The sequence below is a fragment of the Metarhizium acridum genome (assembly GCF_019434415.1).
Source record: "Metarhizium acridum strain ARSEF 324 chromosome Unknown scaffold_72, whole genome shotgun sequence".
Classification (NCBI taxonomy): domain Eukaryota; kingdom Fungi; phylum Ascomycota; class Sordariomycetes; order Hypocreales; family Clavicipitaceae; genus Metarhizium; species Metarhizium acridum.
The window spans coordinates 349,023-373,805 of NW_027094019.1; the positions used below are offsets into that span (position 1 = coordinate 349,023).

The window sequence follows — 24,783 nt, forward strand, 5'->3', positions numbered from 1 at the left end:
ACCATGGCGACTGCTCTGCAGCTTGTAGAGCACAGGCTGAAGACTCCGTCTATAGGCTCCAAGTTTACCCTTTCTACCATAGTCCGCCTGGCCTGGGCTATGGTATTATCCAAGCACACAGATTCGCGTGATGTTGTCTTTGGGGCGACCGTTGCCGGGCGTAGCGCGCCTGTCGCGGACATTGAGCAGATGACAGGCCCTACGATGGCGACAGTCCCATTCCGAGTGCATATTAATCCCGCAGAATCTGTGCTGGACTCATTGGAGAATGTGCAGGCTCGAACAATTGACATGATTCCTTATGAGGCGACTGGTCTACACAACATCAAGGCTCTAGGAGCAGGTGCCGCGGCCGCGTGTCAGTTCCGGAATCTCCTCGTCATTCAACAACAGCAAAGCTTTTACCAGCCAAAACTTATGCATGAGGTTCAGCGATTCACGGAAAATATTGCCGCCATTAACACGTATCCATTGACCCTGCTATGCAATCTCAACGGAGACCATATTTTGATCCAAGCATCCTTTGATTCAAAAGTGCTGAGTAAAGCAGAGACGGAAACATTGTGCTATCATCTGGGACAAGCGATCCTTCAGCTAGTGGAAAAGCATTCCTTAAATGTTTCTGATATTGACCTGGTCGGGCCGGAGACAATACAGCAGCTTCAGGCCTGGAACCAGAATATCCCTCCCCAGGTTGAGGGCCTGGTGCACGAGGTGATAGGCGGTTATTTCAAGAGTCGGCCGCAAGAACCTGCTGTCTGTTCATGGGATGGTAACCTGTCTTATAGCGAGCTAGACAGCTTATCCTCTCAGCTCGCCGAGGTATTAGTCCAGCGAGGGGTAGGGCCAGAAGTACTTATCCCTGTGTTCCTGGAAAAGTGCAAGTGGACCCCTATTGCCATGCTCGCGATCATGCTTGCTGGCGGTGCATTTGTGTTGATGGATCCTGCACAACCCTTGGGTCGTCTAAAACTCATTCATAGTCAGCTGGATGCCCCTGTTTTACTTACGTCCACTTCACTCTCGTCTGCTGCGTTCGACATTGCCTCAACGGTTATTCTTCTGGATAACAATGAATGGCAAGAGGAGACGGATAAAAAATCAACAAAACCTAAAGTGTGGAGGACGTCTGGTGTCCAACCGAACAACAGGGTGTATGCAGTCTTCACCAGCGGCACCACCGGTACCCCAAAGGGCGTTGTCATTGAGCACGCGGCATGTCTCACGAGCATGCAAGCCCTCATAGGTCCCATGGGTATCGACAGGAACACACGGGCTCTCCAGGTGGCTTCTTATGCCTTCGACGTGAGCGTCTCTGACCATCTAGCGACTTTGCTTGCCGGGGGTTGTATCTGTATTCCGCAGGCCTCGCAGCGGGAAAATAACCTTGCATTGGCTGTAAAAGGGCTCCAAGCCAACTACGTGCATATCACTCCCATCACTAGCCGAGCTGCTGAGGCCAGAAGATGTTCCTGGACTGCGTACTCTGGTGCTCAGCGGAGAGCCCATGACCGCAGGTCTGGTGGCCACCTGGGCTGACGCAGTGAAGCTGATCAACGCATATGGACCTGCGGAATGTTCTGTTGACTGCTTCGTCAATGCCTCCATCACGAGCACGACAGATCACTCCAACATTGGCTATGCTACCGGTAGTGCTGGCTGGATCGTGGACCAGGACGACCATGATAAGCTGGCTCCAATTGGTACAGTTGGTGAACTTGCAGTCGAGGGCGCGATCTTAAGTCGGGGCTATTTGAATGATGAACAGAAAACTTCTGCTGCCTTTATCCAGGACCCCGCGTGGGTTCGCCGCTTTCCACTCCAACCTGGTCCACGGAGGTTGTACAAAACGGGAGATCTGGTTCAATATCACCAGAAAAACGGGTCAATGCGCTATGTCGGCCGCAAAGACACCCAAGTGAAAGTGAGAGGACAAAGACTTGAGCTAGGAGAAATTGAGCATTATTTGAAGGAGTGTTTTGCAGAGGCGACGCGTCTGATGGTGGACCTGATTGTTCCAGTTAGTGATGACGAAAGACCTGCCTTGATGGCATTCATCGAAATTCCCAGCGAGTATCATGATCTTCGGGGAGAAACTTCTGCACATGGCCTCTTCAATCAACCTAGTGATATGTTCCGAGCCAAAGTGCAGGCGGTGGTCACTCAACTGCGCAAGAAGCTTCCACCTGCCATGGTGCCGGCAATTTTTATTCCCATGGTGAAGATCCCTCTGTCAGCGTCTGGTAAAACGGAGAGAAAAACTGTGCGCCAAGCTGCGTCGCGTCTTTCAAGAGGAGAAAAAAGACGCTACATGGCGGCAAGCAAAGCTAAACGAGCCCCGACCACTGAGACGGAGCGTCTTGTCCAATCTATTTCTGCTCGTGTGTTGAAGGTGCCGGTCGAGGATATCGGAATGAATGATACCTTCTTCGAACATGGAGGAGACTCGATCTCGGCTATCCGCTTTGTTGGGGATGCTCGTCAGGCCGGTTGGACTGTACAGGTGGTAGATATCTTCAGCGAGCCGACCCTCGCAGCGTTGGCTGGAACGATGCATCGCAGTGAAGGCGACTTGACAGCGCGACCAATTCCACCGTTTCTCCTTCTGCCAAATGAGGCGGAAACAGCCCGACTCTGTTCTCTGGTAGCCAGCTCTTGTTCTATATCCACCGATCGGATTCAAGATATCTATCCCGCAACCGCCCTCCAAGCTGGGTTGCTGGCGTTAAGCTTGAAACAACAAGGGGCGTACCAAGGCTATTTTCCTATACGACTGCCGTCCGATGTCGACCTCGATAGCATGAAGAGGGCTTGGGAGTCGACCGCAAAGGCTAATGTCATTCTACGCACTCGAATCGTCCAAGATGCCGATGGACAATTATACCAGGCCGTATTGGATTCTGAGGTTGAGTGGCACGAGGCAGCTAATCTAGATGAGTATTTCAAAGTGGGAGCCTCTATAGCTATACGCATGGGAGGTCCTCTAGCCAGAGCTGCCATTGTGCAGGATTCCAAGCAGGGCGGGTGGTGTCTGGTGGTGACGCTGCATCACGCTTTATACGACGGATGGTCCATCTCTACGCTTGTCCAGGATCTGCAAACAGCCTACCTAGGCCAGATGTTATCTCCTCGTCCGTTCAATGGGTTCGTGGACTACATTTGCCGCGCTGATGATGTTGCTAGCTCCGAGTTTTGGAGAAACGAATTTGAGGGCCTTTCCTGCGGACAGTTCCCGCCGCTGCCGTCAGCTCACTATGTTCCATCCATAGATAGCTTCCTCGAGCACACACTCGCGCTCCGTGGGCTGTCTTCGGACTTCACCATTTCCACAATTGTGCGCCTAGCTTGGGCAGCAGTGATCTCTAGCTACAGCAGCTCGGACGAGGTGGTTTTTGGCACCACTGTCGCTGGACGCAGCGCTCCAGTCCCAGGCATTGAGAACATGACAGGCCCAACTATTGCCACAGTGCCCATCCGCGTTCACGTCGACCCCAATATGCGTATCAAAGATGCACTGGAAGACATCCGCACACGTGGAACCCAAATGATACGATTCGAGCAGGCCGGACTCCAATCCATCCGCTCCCTGAGCCCTGAGGCGGCGTTAGCTTGCCAATTCCAGAGTTTGCTTGTGATTCAGTGGATGAATGAAGAAACGTACCGAATCATCAGACTTCTCTGTGGCCTATGAGTATGCTCATGACGAGAAAGCATTCTCCTCATATGCCATCAACCTCACGTGCGACTTGGCTTCCTCTTCAGTCAAGTTCCGCGTCGCGTTTGACAGCCACATTACCGAGCCCGCCGTCATGCAAATGATGATGTTTCAGCTGTCTCATGCCATTTCCCGAATCATGGATAACGCTATGTTTGTGAGGGATCTGAAGGAGATTAGTCCACAGGGCATGCAATCTCTCCTAGAGCGGAACACCCATATCCCACCACGTGTTCCGGCTTGCGTGCACGATTTAATTTTGTTTTACAGCAAGAGTACGCCGGACGCAATCGCCGTGGACGCCTGGGATGGGACACTAACGTACCGCGAGCTGGACTTGTCTTCCTCCAGCCTATCGGCGCACCTACTCTCCTCAGCCCAAGTGAAGCCGGAGATGATTGTCCCTATCTTATCAGAGAAGTCCATGAACACAGCGATTGCGCTGCTTGGTGTGATGCGGGCTGGCTGTGCGTTTCTTCTGCTGGACTCTTCACAGCCAGCCGCCCGCCTGAAATCCCTCTGCGAAGCTGTTGAGACAAAAATTGTTGTAGTATCAGCGAAACACGCGGATCTAGCATCTACACTGGCCCCAGATGCACAGATAGTAGTGTGCTCGCGGCAAAATCTTGCCTCCTCTGGTTTGCCTAATGGAGTGGCCCTCCCTGTTCCGGCTTCTGATCCCAGGCAAATTGCCTACTGCGTCTTCACCAGTGGATCTACTGGTACACCAAAATGCATCCTTATCGAGCATTCCTCCTTCTGTACCAGCAGCCTGGCGGTTGGGCGGCTCATCGGTATGGACCAAAGCACACGGGTCTTCCAATTCGCATCCTATGCATTCGATGTCAGTATCACCGATCATCTGCTTCCTTTGAATGCATGGAGGCTCCATCTTTATTCCACACAGCGAGCGTGTCAAGAACAACCTCCCGGCTGCTTTGAGGGAGTCGCGCGCAACCTTTGCAGAATTGACTCCCTCTGTGGCTAGAATGCTTGATGTAGGCGATGTATCCAGTCTACAGATCCTCGTCATGAGCGGTGAGGCCATGACTCAAGCGGATGTTGAGAAATGGCAAGACAAAGTCCGTCTCATTAATCTGTACGGGCCTGCGGAGTGCTCCTGTGCCGCAACTGGGCGAAACCCGGTGAGCCTAGATCGGCCTCCTCAAGTGCTCGGTAAGGATATGGGAGGCGTTTGTTGGGTTGTAGATCCTGCTGATGACGAGCAACTGGTCCCTATCGGCGCAATAGGTGAGCTAGTTATCGAGGGACCAATTGTTGGACGAGGATACCTCAATGCCCCGGAACTGACAGCATCCGTCTTCGTTCCATCGATGCGATGGCTCCAGCGAGTTCGCGGCGAAGAAGATCGAGTGTACAAAACTGGCGACCTTGTGCAGCTACTACCTACCGGGGACCTGAAATACATCGGCCGCAAAGATCTCCAGGTAAAAGTTCACGGTCAGCGAATTGAATTAGGCGAAGTCGAGCACCATGTGCATCGCTTGTTCCCCCAGGCGACCAACGTTGCAGCGGAGGTTCTTCATCCAAATGAACAACAGGGCAAGTCCATTCTTGCAGCTTTCTTGGAAGTTCCTCCTTTGCAGAAACTCCCCGACGGCCACTCACCGTCGATGGAGATGAGCATACTCCCAGCAACAGCCTCGTTCCTTGCCGATGTGCAGAGGACCGAGTCCAAACTGCGCGACATGATTCCGACCTATATGATTCCCACTCTTTTCCTGCCTGTGAATCGCATTGCACTGTCGCTATCGGGGAAGGTGAACCGTGGCATGCTGCAGAATCTTGGGAGGAATTTGAATCGAAAGGACATTAAGGCCTTCTCAAACCCTCGCAGAACCAAACGAGCACCGGAAACAGAAATGCAACGTGCTCTAGGGATGCTATGTGCCAAGGTCTTGAACCTACCTCTTGGCGAGGTCAGCATCGACGATAGCTTTCTCGCGTTGGGCGGTGATTCCATCAGTGCCATGTCGCTCGTAGCGCGTGCAAGTGCGCTTCAGATTGCCATGTCTGTTGAGGATGTCTTGACCCAGAGCACGATTGAGAAACTGGCGTCGCGTGCCAAAAATACCACACCCCAGCTCCTGCCGCAACCTGAGGAGCTAGATGCGTCGTTTGCATTGTCTCCGATACAAGAGATGTTTTTCGAAGTCGTGCCGCAGGAGTCTTATAATCACTATAATCAAAGCTTCTTCCTGTCTCTCGCAAGAAACGTTTCTGTGGAAGACTTGGAGCACGCTGTCCGCGAGGTAGTCCGACATCACGTGATGCTACGAGCCCGGTTTAGTCAAGATGCACAGGGTCGGTGGACGCAGAGCGTAACTTCCAAGCCGGAGTCGTTCTCGTCCTATTTATTCAAATCGCACGAGGTGGCTGATGTTACGTCCATTGAGCCCCATGCATGGAAGACCCAGCATAGCCTGAATATCGTGAGTGGACCTTTGCTGGCAGTTGACCTCTATCAAGTCCATGGTCAGGGGCAATACATTCTCCTAGTGGCGCATCATCTCGTGGTAGACCACGTCTCGTGGCGAATTATCCTCAGCGACCTGGAGGAGTTCCTTGAAGCGTCTTTCGCCTCTAACGCTCGTGGTCGTCGCAACGTCGAGTCATCATTATCCTTTCAGTCGTGGTGCCATCTCCAGGCTCAGCATGTCCGGGAACAACTGCCCCCTCAGAGAGTTTATCCGACACCTACAGAGAACCATGTCCCGCTTTCGACAATTTCTACATGTATGGACTACTGGGGCTTGACAAGCCGATCTAACACCTATTCGGATGTTGTCTCTATCGGCTTCACTTTGGGTGCAGAAGTGACCGAGAGTCTTCTGGGTGACGCTAATGATGCCTTGCGGACGAGACCCGTGGAAATCATTCAGGCTGCGCTCGTCTTCTCGTTTATGAAACAGTTCCCAGATCGAGATGCGCCAATCCTCCATAGCGAGGGCCATGGAAGAGAAGTATGGGATACGTCCATCGATTTGTCCCGAACCGTAGGATGGTTTACCACCATATGGCCTACCCTAATCACGGTGCAACCGACGCATAGTCTTATCGAGGTGGTGAAACGAACCAAAGATGGGCGACGACAAGTCCGTAATAACGGATGGGCTTATTTTGCATCACGATTCCTACATCCAGCAGGACGCAATCAATTGCCACTGGAGGTGCCCCTTGAGATAGTTTTCAACTATGCTGGATCATTCCAACAGTTGGAACAGCGACAGGGACTATTCCACATGGCTGAGACTCAGTATACGCGATTTGACGTAGCAGCTACTGCCACTCGATTTGAATTATTTGACGTCTCAGCTGTAGTCAATCGTGGACAGCTGCAGGTGGAAATCTCCTATCACCAAGCTATTCCCCGGGATCGCATGCGGCAGTGGGGTTCATCCTTTGAGGCTGCCTTGTGCGAGGCCAGTGTGACGCTTCAGCCAATCCAGAGGCAATTTACGCTTGCCGACTTCCCTCTTCTACAGATCGGCTACGACGATCTGGCATATCTGGTCGATACGGTTGCCGCCGTGACAGGAGTACGCGATATAACAGCGATCGAGGACGCCTACTCCTGTTCGAGCATTCAACTAGGCATGCTTCTCAGTCAAGCCAAGGACTCAGCACAGTACATTACCAGCACTACATGGGAGGTTGAAAGTATGGAAGGCATCGACATTGACCGCTTCATACGCTCATGGCAAAAGGTTGTCGATCACAATCCCATTCTCCGCACCATCTTCGTGGAGAGCCATTCGGGTCAGCTCTGGGACCAAGTGGTGCTGAGACACTCAGCCGGCGATGTCCTTCTTGTCGATCCTGATAGTAAAAACTCTCCGGCTCCTCAAGGGCTCGGTGGTGTCACAGCATCCCGCCCGTGGCAACTCATTGTAACTCGTGCAGGTATTGCGCTCTTGTGTGAGCTTCGCATTCTTCACGCTCTGGTGGATGGGGTTTCAACGAGTTTGCTTGAACAGCAACTGTCTCGTGCTTATGAAGACCAAGTTGTCTCCGAGCCCGTGGCAACTCTAAAAGACTATATTTCTTATGTTCAGGGTCTTCCCAGTGGAGCAGCCACGCAGTTCTGGGCCACGTATCTTGAGGGGTCAGACCACTGTACCCTTCCCACTCTGCACCATTCTCAAGATCCCAATTATCCGGGTTCAGTGTCGTATGTCACCCGGAAGCTTGACGATCTTCGCCCACTGCAAGTGTTCTGTGGAGAGAATGGGGTCACCCTGTTTAGTCTGGTTCAGCTGGCTTGGGGTTTGGTTCTGAGGGCTTACACCGCATCTGATGCTGTATGCTTTGGCTATCTGGCCACCGGTCGAAATATGCCCATTGCTGGAATAGACAAGGCTATCGGGCCTTTCATCAATATCCTTGTAAGCAAGATGCACTTGGACGGCGGCAACGCCATTAGGGATTTGGTCCAGTCCATTCACTCGGATTTCCTACAAGGGCTGGGTCATCAGCACACCTCGCTAGTCGAGATATATCATTCATTGGGAATTTCTGGTCGTGGCTTGTTCAATACGGTGGTCTCAGTCCAGAGCAGACCCGAGCAACAACAAGTCAATCATACTTCTGGGCTTTCCATGCGTACAGTCGACAGTGACGACCCGACAGAGGTAGGTTTTTCCATCTCCACGTTTTGCATTACATTCACATAAAGCGTCGCTAATATATACTGCAGTATGACCTTACGTTGAACGTTTCTGTATCCAAGGACGATATGGAATATGCCCTGTGGTATTACGAACACTCATTCACAACAAGCCAGGTCCATGATCTCGCAGCTGCCTTTGAAAGAGCCCTTCTGAGTTCGGTAGCCTTGACGAATGCAAAAGTCCGGGATGTCGATCTCCTAAGCGACGATCATCTCCACTGGTTACAGTTGCGGAACGAGGTTCTCCCCGAGACGCGACAGGAGTGCATACATGAAGCCATCGAGCCATTCTTCCTGTCTACCCCTTCAGCTCAGGCTGTTTGTGCATGGGATGGTGATTTCTCTTACGCGGAGCTAGATCAGCTGTCACTCAGCCTATCTCGAGTTTTGACCCTCCGTGGTGTTGAACCGGAGACGTATGTGACCATACACTGTGAGAAATCTAGGTGGACATCTGTGGCCATGCTTGCCGTTCTCCGTGCTGGCGGTGCTTTTACCCTCCTTAATCCTTCTCTCCCCCTAGCCCATAAGCAGACCATTTGTTCTGATCTAGGTTGTCAAATCATGATCTCCTCTAGAACCGCTGATGATGCGTCGTCGCTGGTCAGAGAGATGATCATGATTGGCGACGGCGAAGAATGAGTCGTGGGTCGTGCCCCCATCGGAGCCCATACGATCATCGCAAGCCAAGCCTGCACATGCAGCGTATGCGGTTTTCACATCTGGTTCAACTGGGAAACCCAAAGGCGTTGTTATTGATCATTCTTCCTTTTGTACCAGTGCGATAGCCCAGCATCAATCCTTATCCATTAATAGTTCTACTCGCGTGCTCCAATTTTCCGCCTACACCTGGGACGTGAGCATCATGGACCAGCTGGCAACGTTCATGGCAGGTGGTTGCGTCTGCATACCTTCGGAATCTCAACGAGTGAACGCGCTAGCAGAGGCTATTCAACAATACGGCGCTACCTGGATTCAAACAACGCCGCCGGTCATTCGTCTGCTCGAGCCTACCAAGGTCCCATCGCTACGAACCATAATTCTCATTGGTGAAACCCCATCATACGATGATATAAAGATGTGGCGGGGCCGGGTATCACTTCGGGAGACATTTGGTCCGACGGAGTGTTCGGTCCTGGCTCTGGTCAACCCAGACCTATCATCTGATCCAAGGAACATTGGTCGTGAGAGCGGCTGTATTTGTTGGATTGTTGATCCAGACGATCACAACAAGCTGGTAGCGGTAGGGGCCATTGGGGAACTGCTCATCGAAGGCCCAATTCTTGGCCGCGGTTATTTGAATGACCCTCTAAAGACGTCAGCAGCGTTTATTGAAAACCCAGCATGGGCAGAAAAGTTCCGTAACAACCAGACTGTGCGACTCTATAAGACGGGGGATTTGGTTCATTATTGCCCAGACGGGTCCATCCGTTTCTTCCGGCGCAAGGACACCCAAGTCAAACTTAGGGGCCAACGCATTGAGCCTGGTGAGGTTGAGCATCATATATCCAATAGCTTCGACGGTGCGGAACGTGTCGTAGTGGATGTTCTCGCGTTGGAATCAGAAACCCCTCGTTCATTTTTGGTCGCCTTTATCAAGTCCGCGAGTCTAAATGACAACAACGACACTGACAGTGACGCCGATTTCTTTTCTCCTCCAAGTACAACATTTTCTGCACAGGTGGCCCTCACTCAAGCCCGGCTGCAAAACCAGCTGCCTAAGCACATGGTGCCCACGATCTTTCTGCCTCTGAACTTTGTCCCTCTGACTAGTTCTTGCAAGACAGATCGTCGTATGCTGAAACGAAAAGCAGCGGCGCTGACACGGAGTGAGCTAGAAACATATATGCACGCGGGTGCGTCAGTCAAGCAGACTCCCGCAACCGAAATGGAACAGAAGTTACATCTACTCTGGGCCAAGGTGCTGAACTTGGCCACGGAGATGATCGGAACTAATGATGACTTTTTCCACCTGGGCGGGGATTCCATTTCTGCCATGCAGCTGGTTTTCCAATGTCGCCGTATCGGTATTTCTATTGACATGGAAGATGTATTTCGGCATCGCACCCTTGTCGGAATTGCCAGTCATGCTCGAAACGAAAAAAATAGTGCTATTGCGCTGGCTGTTGAAAAGATCGATGAACCATTCCCCTTGTCTTCAAGCCAGCAACTCTTCTTCCAATTTTCTCCACATGGTTTTGATGACTTCAATTACTGTAGCGTCATGAAGATTCCTCTAATTGGGGCTGAGCGTCTGCGACGGGCCATCAAGACCATTGTCGAGCGTCATTCCATGCTTCGTGCTCGGTTCAGCCAGGATTGTGACGGCTCCTGGATGCAGCGCATCACATCCCAAACTGAAGGGTCGTACCGATTTCAGCACTCGACCATTTCTGGGGAGAGTGAAATCACTCAGGCGCTGCAAAGTGCCCAAGAGTGTATTAGTATTCAGCATGGTCCTCTTCTAGCTGCAGATCATGTGCAACTAAGCGGACAGAAAGACGATCATCTCATTCTTGTTGTCCATCGTCTCGTCGCTGACCTGGCTTCGTGGGACATTATACTTGGTGATCTGAAGACTATATTAAGCCAGAAGAACCCGGTCTCTGCATCGGCTCCGGCATCAACGTCATACCAGGCTTGGTGCAGTCTGCAGACAGGTTCCATTCCTAGGGATTTTCTCTCCAAAAATAAACTCCTTCCTTACTCAGGGAGCCAAGTGCCCATGGTCTATCCACTTGAGTTTTGGGGTATGGTAGGACGTCCAAATCAGGTCAAACACTCCAACACCACCACATTTACGATTGACCATTCCACCACAAATCTTCTTCTGGGCCGTGCCAACCGGGCATTTCAGACGCAGCCAGCCGAGATCTTACATGCGGCATTGATCTATTCTTTCCTTCAGGCCTTCGTGGAGCGGAACCCTCCTGTAATGTACAATGAAGGTTACAGCCGTGAGCCTGCAGATGGATCCATTGATACTTCACATACGGTCGGGTTGTTTGCTACAATCCATCCCACCCCAGTCAATGTCGACAATTGTAAGAATCTGGTAGAGATGGTACGTCGCACAAAAGATGCCCACCGCTCTGCTACTCCAAATGACTGGGCCCGTCTTGGTTCGTGCTCCAAAGATTCGCCTGGCTTGGAGTGCATATCACCAGGGCCGTTCGAAATCATCTTCAACTTCGAGGGGGTAAAAAAGCAGTCCGAGGATAACAACTCGATCTTACAAATTATTAGATCGCCATATGCAGAGTATCCAGCAATCGATAGAGCTATAGAAGCACCACGCTTTGCACTCATTAATATCTCAGCCGTCATTGTCCAAGGGGAGTTGGTGACGCATTTCACCTTCAATCAGCGGATGAAACACCAAGATCTACTGAAAGTCTGGGTTGATGAGTATCAAAAGTCGATCACCAGGGCGGTTATTGATTTAAGTCACGCACCCCCGGGCTATACACTAAGCGATTTTCCCCTACTCAAAATAACCTACGAAGATCTCGACGCATTTATCGCCAGGGCCCGGGATCAAATTGGTCCGGAAGAGGGAGAAAACAGTGCCATCATCGAGGATGCATACCCATGCTCTCCTATTCAACGTGGTATCCTGCTCAGCAAATCCAAGAACGATGATCTCTACAGTCCTCGCTTTACTTGGAAACTTCAAGTCGCTGGAAAGAACCTGATTGACCTGAGCCGGCTCCGAGAAGCATGGGAAAGGGTTCTTGGCCGACACCCCGTTTTCCGAACGGTCTTTGTCCAGAGCAGTTCGCATATGGAATACTATAATCAAGCAGTCATGGTCTCATTGCCGGACAACATCACCACCTTGCAGTATGACGACGAAGACGTGATGGAATTGGTCCATGATTATCGTGCAACTCGAGATCAGAATGCTCTGTGGCACCTCGTTTTATGCCAGAGCAAGAGGGGTGACACATTTTGCGACTTGAAAGTCAGCCACGCCTTGATTGATGGAACATCCATGGCTGTTCTGACACGGGAAGTGCAGTTAGCATATGACGAGATGCTCTCTGCAGGCGCCGGGCCGCCCTACGGCGACTATATCAGGTACCTACAATCCACCCCGGTGGACACTGTCATTGATTACTGGAAGAAGAAGCTCTCCACCATATCACCGTGTATGTTCCCTAGGATCAGCAGCCATAGTAGGCCACCTTCTACCAGTAACAACAAGCGAGAGCTTGCGCTCTGTCGAGCTGGAGATCGAGGACGCCTCTATCATCTACCAGTTCTGCAGGCAATATGGATTTACCATCTCCAACATCCTTCAGGTAGCTTGGGCTCTTATTCTGCAGTGCTATACCACATCCAAATCCGTCTGTTTTGCGTACGTCACGTCTGGTCGTGACGTCCCCGTGTCAAACATTGAAGGAGCTGTCGGTCCTTTCATCAACGTTTTGATCAGTCACATGCCACTGGATCCAGATATGCCTCTGCTCGGTGTGTTGCGGGTTAATCAAGATGATAACGTTGACAACCTGAAGTATCAAAACTGTTCCCTCGCAGAGATATTCCACGCCATGTCCATAGGTGCAGCGGAACTGTTCAACTCCAGCATGTCTGTGCAGAACAGGACTTCAGACTACGACTCATCCGGTGCATCTTTCGAGTTCTCGGTAGTAAATGGAGAGGACCGAACAGAGGTACAATATCGGAATCTCTATGCTTTCTTCCCCCCTTACTTGATTCTAACGTTTATTCATATTCATCTAGTATGACATCACTATACACGCCCTCGTAGACAGGCAAGGGGTTTCCCTTTCGCTGAATTACTGGAAGGACGAGCACCTATCAGCAGAGCAAGCCGGTCAGATCCTTCGCACAATGAAAGAGGCGGTAATTAGCATCGCGACCTATCCCAACGTCAAAGTTGGACAGGTGAGTCTGTTGAGCTCTGAGGATCAGCTCCAGATCCATAAGTGGCACGAGATTCCCATAGCCCTCAACTCCTGCGTGCATGACCTCATTGAGCGACATTTCCAATGCAGTCCCTCCTCCATGGCAGTCCACTCTTGGGACGGCGACCTCTCATATCAAGATTTGGATCGCCTTTCATCCAGACTTGCCGCTCAACTCGTAGACTTGGGAGTTCAAGCAGAAACATTTATCCCACTGCTGTTTGAAAGGTCCATGTGGGTTGTTGTTTCGATTCTTGCGGTGATGAAATCTGGTGCTGCATTCGTTCTCCTGGACCCGACTAGCTCTGTAAGCCGCCTGGAGCAAGTGTGTGCAGACGCCAAGGTCAAGATGGTCCTCAGCTCGATGGCCAATAAAGAAATACTGCGTCATCTTCCAGTTGATCTTGTTGTAGTGGACAGAGAAGCTGAGTACCTCTGGCCGTCTGTCGTAGTACTGCCGTCTGTTGCGAAGCCTCAAAATGCTCTGTCCGCCGTCTTCACCCCTGAGTCTAGCGGTAAGCTGAATGGGCTCATTTTTGAACATGCCTCGTTTTGTTCGGCTGTGGAAACGAACAAGGGGCCTTTGGGGATAGACAGCAACACTCGGATGTTACAAGTTGCCTCATTTGCATCTGACACAAGCATTGGTGACTATTTGATGGCACTCACACAAGGCGGCTGTGTGTGTATCCCATCTGCATCTCAGCTGGGGGACGTTGAAAAGGCGATTTGTGATCTGAATGCTAACTGGGTAAATCTCACTCCCTCAGTGGCCCGGCGTATCAACCCTTCGCGTGTCCCATCCCTGAAGACAGTTTATCTTGGGGGCGAGCCCACGACTTCCTGGGACGTGACAAGGTGGCAGGGCTTTGTGCGGTTGGTTCAAGGCTATAGCCCTACTGGGTTTCTAGTTCGTGGTACTATCCGGTCCAACACTCTGAACACATCAGACCCGCGTGATACCGGCGTCGGAACGGGTGTGGTGTGTTGGATTGTAGATCCTTCAAATCACCAAAGACTCCTCCCTCCGGGTGCCATTGGAGAGCTTCTTCTTCAAGGCCCTATTCTCGGCCGTGGCAATCTTGGAGGCCAGGAGCAAAATAATACCTTTTTTACCAAGACTCCAATCTGGTTGCAACATCTCAAACCAAGTGTCTTTAGTCAGCTATACAAGACGGGTGACCTGGCTCGATACCAGTCCGATGGATCGATCCTGTATATGGGACACAAGGACGCTCAAGCGAAGCTCCAAGGTCAGCGGCTAGAGCTCGAAGAAATTGCCTTTCATATCCGTCAATACTTCCCCCAGGACAGGGACGTGGTTGTTGATGTGATCCGACCTGATAAAGGGAATGCGAAACCAATATTGGCCGCATTCATCAGTCACTCTTTCAGCTCAGTCATTGGTGGTCCAGACAATGTTGTTTTTGCTGGACCTTTGGTTGCTTTCCAGATGGCAATTCTCGCGGCGCAAGCCCAGCTCGCGGAGATATTACCCCCTTCCATGGTTCCTGCAGCATTCCTTCCTGTGGAAAGGATTCCGCTCAGTGTAGCTGGCAAGGTGAACCGGAAACTTCTCCGGGAGGCCGCCTCAAATCTCTCACTAAAGCAAATCGATGCATATGTCAATTATTCCCCGCTTGGCGACGAAGGAAGAATTCCAGCCAGTGAACTCGAGAGATCATTGCAAGCTTGTGTTGCCCGTGTGCTCAACAAGGCTCCTAGTAATGTAGGCGTGGACGATAACTTCTTCCGCCTCGGAGGAGACTCTATCAGTGCCATGACCCTTGTTTCTCAGTGTCGCCAGCACGGAATGGCGGTAACTGTTGCGGATATTTTCCGTCACAAAAGTATTCGACGATTGGCCTCCCATATTCAGTCAGCCAAGGCGACAGCAGCAGAGAGTAAGGAAACTGTGGGAACGGTATTCGACCTTTCCCCCATTCAACAGGCGTTTTTTGATCGAAACCCAGAGGGCCTAAACAACTTCAGTCAGAGCTTCTTAGTCAAGCTCAGACAACCAAGGGAATCCATTGAGACTGCTATTGCGACAATAGTAAAAAGACACACAATGCTCCGCGCCCGATTCAGGAAAGAAGCTGGAGTTTGGGTACAGTTGGTCACTGATGATATTGAGGATTCATATCGTTATCGCAACCTAACACTCTCTGTTGCGGAGACGACCAAGAAGTGTTTCGTGGAAAGCCAGGCGGCTCTTGACTTCATGCAAGGCCCCTTGTTAGTGGCAGACCACGTAACTGTTGGTGACGATCAGTATCTCTTCCTCGCTGCGCATCATCTCGTCATTGACCTTGTCTCGTGGAGGATCATTTTGAACGATCTTGAGATGCTACTCGGAGGAGAGTCCTTGCCACCTCTATGCTCCTTGCCCTTCCAGGTCTGGTGCCATTTACAAGGCGAATACGCAAAAAAGCATCTCATCCCGTCACAGACACTTCCATTGCTGGCGAATATACCGGATTTTGAGCTTAATGTTGAAGAATATTGGGGGGTGCCCAAGTGTTCGAACATCTATGCCGACGTGATGTCTATCAAATTCAACATCAATGCACATGTCACAAAGCTGCTACTTGGGCCCGCAAATGAAGTACTACAAACCAAACCCGTTGAGCTTCTGCACGCTGCAATTCTCCTTTCATTTGTCAAGTCGTTCCCAGATCGTCCACCCCCAATTATATACCAGGAAGGTCACGGAAGAGAACCTTGGAACAGCTCCGTGGATGTCTCGGGAACTGTGGGTTGGTTCACAACTATCTGGCCTGCCCTTATTCGCGCCAAGGCGGACTCGAGCTTTATGGACGTGGCGCAACTTACAAAGGACATTATACGCCAGACACAAGCCAACGGTTGGAGCTACTTCACTGCCCGGTATTTGCATCCCGAGGGAAGTAAACGGCTTATTTTCAGAGAGCCGAAGGAGATTCTTATGAATTACCATGGAAGTTATCAGAGTCTGGAGAGCAAAGATACGATCCTCCAAGTCACATCTGATATTTCGGACATACCGGCTGGGGTGGATCCGCGGATGCCAAGGGGCGAGATATTCGACATCGAGATTTGGGTCTCTGGGGATACTTTGGAGTTCGATTTCACGTATAACAAGCATTCCCTGCGCCAAGCGTCCATCCAGAATTGGGTTTCTTCCTGTCGGATTCTCCTTGAAAGCGCGGCCGAGGAGCTGTCTGATGCTTCTTGTCACTATGCCTTTAGCAACTTCCCCCAGCTGTCACTGGCCGGCCCTGAAATTTCTCAACCTTCTCAGAATCCTTGTCACAACGACATTGACCCAGCCTCGGTGCAGGGAGTCTATCCTTGCTCGCCCGTACAACAAGGAATACTATTAAGCCAGGGGAGAAACAATGCATTGTACACTACCAGAACGGTCTGGAAGGTATCGACTCCAGACTCGGGCCTACCCATCTCTATCAGTCAAATTCAACAGGCGTGGGCCCAGGTCGTGATGAGACACTCGGTACTCCGTACCATTATCACTGAGAGTACTTCCCGCGACAGGCTACACGATCAATTGGTCATTGATCACGGAGCCGGCAAAGTCATCGTTTCGGATGGTATCGATTCTCCAATGGAGCCCCCAGGAACTTTGCCCTGGCAATTCATTATCAAGCGAACATGTGGTGCAGAGATTCTCTGTGAATTCGCTATTAGCCATGCCCTAGTCGACGGTATCTCCATTAGTATCCTTGGCACAGAGCTGAACAGTCTGATAGGCGGAAAGTTTATTGACTCGCCGGTTATGCCATACAAAGACTATATTTCTTACTTGACATCTGTTCCTCGCCAGCAGATTGCTGACTATTGGGGGGAATATCTCAGTGACGTCAACCCAACCCTATTCCCTATCTTAAATGATTCTTCTGAGGGCAAATTGCATTTTGTGACTCGCTATATTGACGCACAGCTCATCAGAGCTTTCTGCAAGACATACGGATTCACGTTATCCAACGTGATACAGGTAGCATGGGCCCTGGTCTTACGCTGCTACACCGGCACAGACGATGTTTGCTTTGGCTACTTAACATCTGGGCGAGATATTCCGCTCTACGGTATTGAGAATGCGGTTGGCCTGTTTATTAATATGCTAGTGTGTCGCCTACAGCTGGACAGCAACCGCCAAATGCTGTCAATTCTACAGAGAAACGAAAGCGACTTTATTCGCAGTCTCGACCACCAACAGTGCTCGCTGGCTGAAATCCAGCATGACTTGGGCCTCAACAGAGAGCCACTCTTCAATTCCATCATCTCTTATCAGGCAGCTTTTCCAATACAAGAACAAACCGGGGACCAGGTACATGACAAACACGCGCTAGCCTTGATAGAGACGGTCGGAGGAGAAGATCCAACAGAGGTACGGATTCTTTATGCCTATTGAACACCCACCGGGACACCGCAGAGTATATGTAACAAAGCAAAGAAGATACCATAAGCTAACATGCAATCTAGTACGGATTGGTCATCAATGTGAATGCTAGCAGCGATAACGTCAGCCTCTCCCTCAGTTTCTGGGACAACTTCCTCTCTCCCGAACAAGGATCCAGACTCTGTGATAGTTTAGTGCAGACCATTTCGAGTATCACCGATGGTCCCTCCATAACCGTCGGCGACATCGACCTAGTTAGTCAGGAGGAGCTCAACATTATTCACTCTTGGAACGCGCAATTGCCGCAGACAGAAGAAGTATGTGTCCATGACCTGATTCTTGATCAATGCCGGGTTCATCCTGAGGCACCAGCCGTCTGCGCATGGGATGGCAACTTCAACTACCAGGATCTTGGCCAGCTCTCTGAGGAGCTGGCCATACAGCTTCAGATGCTCGGAGTTGGACCTGATGTCTTTGTGCCACTACTCTTTGAGAAGTCGAAATGGGTCTCTGTGGCGATGTGTGCGGTCATGAGAGCCGGCGGAGCATTTATTTTGCTAGATGATTCCTATCCAGAAGCCCGTTTGCGTGAAATATGCGAGACTTCACGCTGCCCTCTTGTCATATCCTCATCCTCCACCTATAGGAAAGCTGCGCCGCTCACTGAGCGGATGGTTATTGTCTCCGAGAGCGAAGCTGCGCAATGGAAGTCAAATCTAAAGACATGGTCCCTTCAACATAATGTCCTCCCTCGTCATGCCCTCTATTGTGTCTTTACCTCCGGCTCGACCGGTAAACCCAAAGGCGCGGTTATCGAGCACTCAAGCTATGCAACAAGTGGCCTATCGCTCCAAAAACGACTGAGAGTTACGAACGAATCTCGAGTATTTCAATTTGCTTCGCACGCGTTTGATGTGAGCATTAGCGACTACTTGACGACCTTCATAGCGGGCGGGTGCATATGTGTTCCCTCCGAAATTGAGCGAATAAATAATATTCCCCACGCGGTGCAAACACTGGACGCAAACTGGATGCACATTACGCCATCCGTCGCGCAGATTCTGCACCCGTCGCAAGTAGAAGGGATCAAGATCTTGGTCTTAAGCGGTGAGGCTATCAAGGCAGAGAACATCAAGACATGGGGACATTCAGTTCATCTCATCAATGCATACGGGCCAGCTGAGTGTTCTGTAGACTGTGTCGTCAACGATCAGGTGGCATCAAGGCCTTCAAGCATTGGATACGCAAGTGGTGCAACCTGTTGGGTCACCGACAGAAATAATCCCGCTCGACTACTTCCCATTGGTGTTGTTGGAGAGTTGGTTGTCGAAGGTCCCATCGTCGGTCGCGGGTATCTGCATAATGAAGAACAAACTCACCGGGCCTTTGTCGAACGACCCCCATGGCTTCAGTCTTTCAGAAGCCATGACGCCTATCCACGACACGTATACAGGACCGGAGATCTCGTTCAGTATCTTCCCGACGGCTCCCTAAAATACGTTGGACGCCGTGACAGCCAGGTTAAGATCCACGGCCAGCGCGTCGAACTGGAGGAAATCGAATCCCACCTACGCCGTTTCTTCCCGGGATCTCAAGATGTGGCTGTAGAAATGCTCCAACGACCAGATGGCGCATCTCAGAAGGTATTGACAGCATTTATAAGACGACGGGCACTGGATTTCACAGGGGAAGAATTCTCAATTCTTGAATCCAGCCAAGAGTTTGTCACAGACGTCCACATTGCAGAATCGCGTCTCGTTCAGAATGTGCCTCGGCACATGGTTCCGGTCACTTTTTTTGCTGTCAATCATATTCCATTGACTAGGTCGGGCAAGATTGATCGGCCCAAACTGCGTGGCCAAGCAACGAAGATCTCGTGGGCTGACGGGGGCTCTGGTGTTCAGCATACCTCCCAGCGACCATTGACCAAGACTGAGCGCAGAATACAATTGATCGTTGCCCGCGTGCTAGAGATTAGGCCAGATGTCGTCGACATCGACGGCGACTTTTTCCAGATGGGCGGTGACTCAATCACGGCTATGCAGCTAGTATCCCTTGCACGTCATGAGGGCCTCTCAGTTACTGTAAGGCAAATATTCACCTTGCCAGTACTAGCAGATCTTGCGAGAGAAGTCCAACAGTCCACATCCGTGTCGGCTTTGACATCGTACGTCGCGGACCCTTCCAACAACACCGATCACGAATCGTTGAGAGATTTGCATTGGAAAGACCTGCCCTTCCGCGAGGATGATGTGGTCGACGTCATTCCTGCAACAATTGTTCAAGGCTTTTCTGCAAGTCGGCCACAGAAATACTGGTTCTTGGAGCTAGCAGGACCGCTGGACACAGCTCGACTGAAGCAAGCCTGCTCAGAACTAGTCGAGAAACACTCGATTCTCAGAACAGTATTTATCCCGCGTGCAGGCCAAATCCTGCAAGTTATCCTACGCACACTATCTCTGGACATTATCGAATGCAACGCCTTTCAGAAGGACTTGAGGCCATTCGTCGAAGAATACAGTCGTCAAGATTTCCCCTCACAAACTCTATACGGATCGGTGCCACTGGCCCTGACACTTGTGAGAGGCAGTGACGAACGTCATATTCTCATAATGCGTCTATCGCACGCTCAGTATGATGGACTATCCATCCCCAGGTTGATGGCGAACCTTCTTGATTTGTACCATCAAAAATCCATCCCCGTCTCCGCAGACTTTGCAACATATGTACGGCATTGTAACCGGAGCCAGACCTCAGCGACATTCGCCTTTTGGAGGTCTCTACTTGATGGTTCATCCATGACTTCATTACTTGATCAGCCAGCAGCAACAGGGGCATTGAATGATTCCAGACCATCAGTCCTAGTCGAATCGATAGCAAATGTACCTTTGCCAACCACCCCTCGGGGAATCACGTTGGCCACCGTAGTCAAGACAGCTTGGGCTTTAGTGCAGTCGAAACTACTGCGGCTATCCGATCTTGTCTTTGGTCAGCTAGTTAGTGGTCGCAACACGGGCGTCCTCGAACTGGAAGATGTCATAGGGCCCTGCATCAACATGACACCTGTGCGAGTTCAAATACACCCGGGACAGACAATCAGAGAGCTACTGAAGCAAGTTCAGGCGCAGCATGTGGAAACGATGCCATTTGAAACGACGGGACTAGATGAAATTGTCAAGAATAGCACTTCATGGCCGGCGAACACCGACTTTGGGTCCATAGTCCACCACCGGTTCTCCCAGGGTCAAAGCGCGCTGGAGTCCAACGAGCTATCATGCCGGATTGACGCGTGGTCACCCCTTTCCCTACCTGCAATGAATGTCTGGGTGTCGACCATAGCAGAAGAAGATCGGCTGAGCATCAACATTTTCTCTCGCAGCGAGGTTGCGTCGCAAGCTCAAATCAATCGGTTGATGGAAGAGATGTCTGCCATGTTGGCAATTTGCAGAGAAGGCATGTACGTGCCTGTCGAGGACAGCAATGATGATTGGGTCCATGTTTAACGTCTGTCATACAATGTGAGTAGAATTTTGTTATGGCATAAGGGAAGAAATGGAGTCGAATGGTTTACAATTATTTAGTGATTTCTTTTTATTTGTTGTGTTCTTTTTTCGTATGGGTATATAACTTTCTAGAGTTGTACATATTTTGTCACTTACCTGTAAGAAAGGTGTTTTATCCAGACTGCATTGCTATACGTACAACAGTATCCCATTTTTTCAACTATCTTTGTAAAACCAACTATCTTATCCCCTGATACCCATGAACGTGAGGGTCACCAATTATCCAAGAATACCGTACCCCTCTTGCAGTGTAGTGAAAAAGGCGAAAAGTATGGAGTTTGGGCTAAGGTGATGACTGCATTGAGGCGAGTCGGTTCCAAAAGCCTTTTTGTTGTCTTGTTTTTTGAAGCAAATGCAGGGGCAGATGTCGGAAGAGCTGATAATGTACCCCTGAAGAGGATCTGTCACATTTTTTTCTGAGACTGGAAAAAAATACACAAAAATACCTCACACCCCCTCTTCTATTTCCGCGGCAAGACATTCAATGTTGTCTACTCCGTACGGATGAAAAAGACATTATTCTGGTAAGTCTCAGCTCTGCAAAAAGCGCCACAATCTGAGAACGTTCCAAAGCTTATCCAATGATATACCCCATAACTACGTAACCACCAAGGGTCACACTCAGACACGGCAGAGAGATCCCTGCCACGGGTCAGGCTCAACCTGCGGGCTGTTAAGAAAAGTCTTAAATTAAACCATGCGGTTGGTTAGTCGATCCCGAATAGTCTTAAAGCGGTTGAAGAGGGGTAAATGTTCGGAGGGATCGCTTATAAAGGAGATTCGCATACGCCAAGGCTACATTTCGCATCTTGCGAAGTCCCAATGACTGGAGCATAATCATTTCTCGGTCCTACCACGACTTGGAATTTACAAGCCATGCCTGCCAACGGGCATAGGAATGGCGAAAACGGCCTACTCAATGGCTCATCGACCCCGGAGAAGACTCCGCAGCGCGCAGAAGAGACGGACGACTTGATCGACGCTGTGAAATCCCTCATCATCCCCTACATCAGGGCAGCAGATGAAGCGACACACACCAAAGCAACCGGTCGGCCTCAGCGAGATTCCAATGGCTGTCGGCGGAACGCACTCGTCGAGCCGCACTCCCCCTCCGAGCTCGTAGAGTGTCTCGGGTTCTCGTTACCGCAGAATAAGGGACAAGGCAAGGACGGCCTCATGAAGACTATTCAGGATGTCCTGCGGTACAGCGTTAATACGTGGGACCAAGGATTCCTGGACAAGCTGACAGCCAGTACAAACGCCGTGGGTGTGGTATCGGAAATGGTTCTGGCTGCGCTCAACACCAACGTCCACGTCTACCGTGTTTCCCCCTCTCTGACGGTCGTGGAAAAGGTCACGGCGCGCGCTCTGGCGTCTTATTTCGGCTTCAAGGGCCCTCACGCCGGCGGAATCACCTGCCAGGGCGGCAGCGCTTCGAACCTGACGTCGCTCGTGACGGCTCGGGGCGTCCTGTACCCCGACACGAAGCTGCTAGGTTGCCAGGGATACCGATTTGCCATCTTCACAAGCGCACAGGGCCACTTCTCGGTCGAGAAGGCCGCGGTGACCTGCGGCATGGGCGTGTCGAGCGTCGTCTGCGTGCCGGTGGACAAGGTCGGACGCATGATTCCCGCGGCCCTGCGGTCTCTTGTACTTGAATCCCAGGCCCAAGGCAGAACGCCGCTGTACGTCAACGCGACTGCCGGAACCACGGTTCTAGGAGCGTACGACCCGCTCCGCGAGATCAAGGCCGTGTGCGACGAGTTCGGCATGTGGCTGCACGTAGACGGTTCCTGGGGCGGCTCCGTATGCTTCTCGGCCAAGCATGGACACAAGCTGGATGGCTCCGAGCTGGCCGACTCCGTCACCATCAACCCGCAAAAGATGCTCAATGTGCCCATGACGTGCTCGTTCCTGTTGACAAACGATGTGCGTAGGTTTCACGCCGCCAACTCCCTGCGCGCCGGGTATCTCTTTCACGGCCAGGAGAGCGACGACGACGTTTGGGACCTGGCAGACTTGACATTGCAGTGCGGGCGAAGGGGCGACAGCTTGAAGCTTGCTCTTGCCTGGGTCTACTACGGCTCCCATGGCTTCGAGCAAGGCATTGATCATGCCTTTGACATGGCACAGCGCCTGACCACCTTGGTGGACAAGTCGCCTAGCTTTGAGCTCGTCTCGACCAACCCGCCGCCGTGTTTGCAGGTTTGTTTTTACCATGCGCCTGGTGGCCGGGCCCCGGACAATGCCGAAGAGAACACGACGCGCACAAGGGAAATGGTGCAGAAATTGGTGGTTCGAGGCTTCATGGTTGACTTTGCGCCTGGCCCCAAGGGCTACCTGTTCAGAGTCGTGGTGAACTGTCAGACACTCGAGGGAACTGTGGATGGACTTTTCAAGGCTCTATATGATGTTGGGCAAGGTGTTCGTGGTGTGGACGAGAACAAGGTCTCTGCATGTGGTTAGAGTTGGGCCTTAGATTCTTCCTGTCCAGTCTAGAACTATACACAAACTCGATATCATTCAGCCGTATTAAGTGGTCAAACGACTTGTCGGTGTTCAGAGATCAAAGTTGATTCAGAGCCGGCGTTACAAAGGAGCATACAACAGTGGCCGCCATTTCTAAGCCGCTTAGAGCGAAACCGATGCGGCAGCTCCATTGATGTGCTTGATAGGATGACGATGAGTTGACATGATTCGAAAATTTAATGAGCTGATTCCAGACCAGGTTGCGGGAAGGGAAATAAAATATAGTACGGAGCGCTGCTGATGCCCATGTGAAAGACTACTGCAACATGATCCCATTTCGATTGTTCTCCGCTTCCTCCTACGACCCTTGCCGTTTTGCCTAGGCTATGCCATTTTTTAACATTCCGGAAATGTGTACGAGCAGGCAACCAACAAGTCATGATCCAGCCAATGCTACCCACACCAATTCCCGCCCAGCGCAATACGTACATAAAGCATAAGGTCCCCAACACATTGCTTCCTTGGCTTTGCTTCGTTGTCCAACAGGCTCACCCTATATGTATCAAATCCGAATACCTTTTCCAACACACGTACAATGGCCAACGAGGAGCGCCCTTCGTTTGCCGACGCTATCAAGGTCGACAAGCTTGATTCGCACAACTACAAGGCCAATCTGAATGCGGCTTTTAGCATCGGTGCTGGTACATCCATTCGTTGGCACCGACCTGGCCCTTGTTTTCTCGGCTAACAGGTGACCAATATGGACATACGGCACAGTCCCTAATGGAGGATATACTGCGTCGTGCATGCTGGCCGCTGCGGGCACTCATCTTGCTCTTGGAGAGCAGACAGACACGTTGACGACGCACGTCGAGTACGTAAACCGCACGTCGCCAGGCATGGCAATCATTACTATCTAGGACGTGAAGCTTGGCAGGCAAGTTTCTACCCTCCACTTGACACTCTGGCAGGGCGATGGCTTGCTTACCCAGGCACCTTGGGTTACTCCTGGCGTG

General features: G+C 51.1%; 4 protein-coding genes across 4 annotated transcripts; all 4 read left to right on the forward strand.

Annotated features, from left to right (window-relative positions):
• Positions 1–3: 3 nt before the first annotated feature.
• On the forward strand, positions 4–4,057 carry J3458_006914 (putative NRPS-like protein biosynthetic cluster; the record flags this gene model as incomplete). The annotated part of the gene is made up of 2 exons (XM_066119112.1): positions 4–1,354; positions 1,446–4,057. 2 exons carry the CDS (start codon positions 4–6, stop codon positions 3,689–3,691), a joined length of 3,597 nt encoding a protein of 1,198 aa, XP_065975748.1. The 3' UTR covers positions 3,692–4,057.
• Positions 4,058–4,382: 325 nt separating this feature from the next.
• Positions 4,383–21,356, forward strand: J3458_006915 (Nonribosomal peptide synthetase). Its single transcript, XM_066119113.1, has 5 exons — positions 4,383–8,367; positions 8,433–12,556; positions 12,603–13,081; positions 13,152–17,723; positions 17,819–21,356. The coding sequence occupies exons 2-5, from the start codon at positions 9,271–9,273 to the stop codon at positions 21,236–21,238; spliced, it is 11,757 nt and encodes a 3,918-aa protein (XP_065975749.1). The 5' UTR covers positions 4,383–8,367; positions 8,433–9,270; the 3' UTR covers positions 21,239–21,356.
• Positions 21,357–21,955: 599 nt separating this feature from the next.
• Positions 21,956–24,059, forward strand: GAD2_1 (Glutamate decarboxylase 2). The gene has a single exon (XM_007817047.2). It carries the CDS (start codon positions 22,175–22,177, stop codon positions 23,762–23,764), a length of 1,590 nt encoding a protein of 529 aa, XP_007815238.2. The 5' UTR covers positions 21,956–22,174; the 3' UTR covers positions 23,765–24,059.
• A 303-nt stretch (positions 24,060–24,362) lies between these two features.
• J3458_006917 (uncharacterized protein) lies at positions 24,363–24,515 on the forward strand (the record flags this gene model as incomplete). The annotated part of the gene is made up of 1 exon (XM_007817046.2): positions 24,363–24,515. The coding sequence occupies one exon, from the start codon at positions 24,363–24,365 to the stop codon at positions 24,513–24,515; it is 153 nt and encodes a 50-aa protein (XP_007815237.2).
• Between the last annotated feature and the right edge of the window lie 268 nt (positions 24,516–24,783).

Coding starts and splice junctions, on each gene's coding strand:
- GAD2_1 (XM_007817047.2), top strand. CDS start 22,175: ATGCCTGCCAACGGGCATAGGAATGGCGAAAACGGCCTACTCAATGGC.
- J3458_006915 (XM_066119113.1), top strand. CDS start 9,271: ATGGACCAGCTGGCAACGTTCATGGCAGGTGGTTGCGTCTGCATACCT. Junction 13,082..13,151: donor ATGGAGAGGACCGAACAGAG/GTACAATATCGG, acceptor ATATTCATCTAG/TATGACATCACTATACACGC. Junction 17,724..17,818: donor GAGGAGAAGATCCAACAGAG/GTACGGATTCTT, acceptor CATGCAATCTAG/TACGGATTGGTCATCAATGT.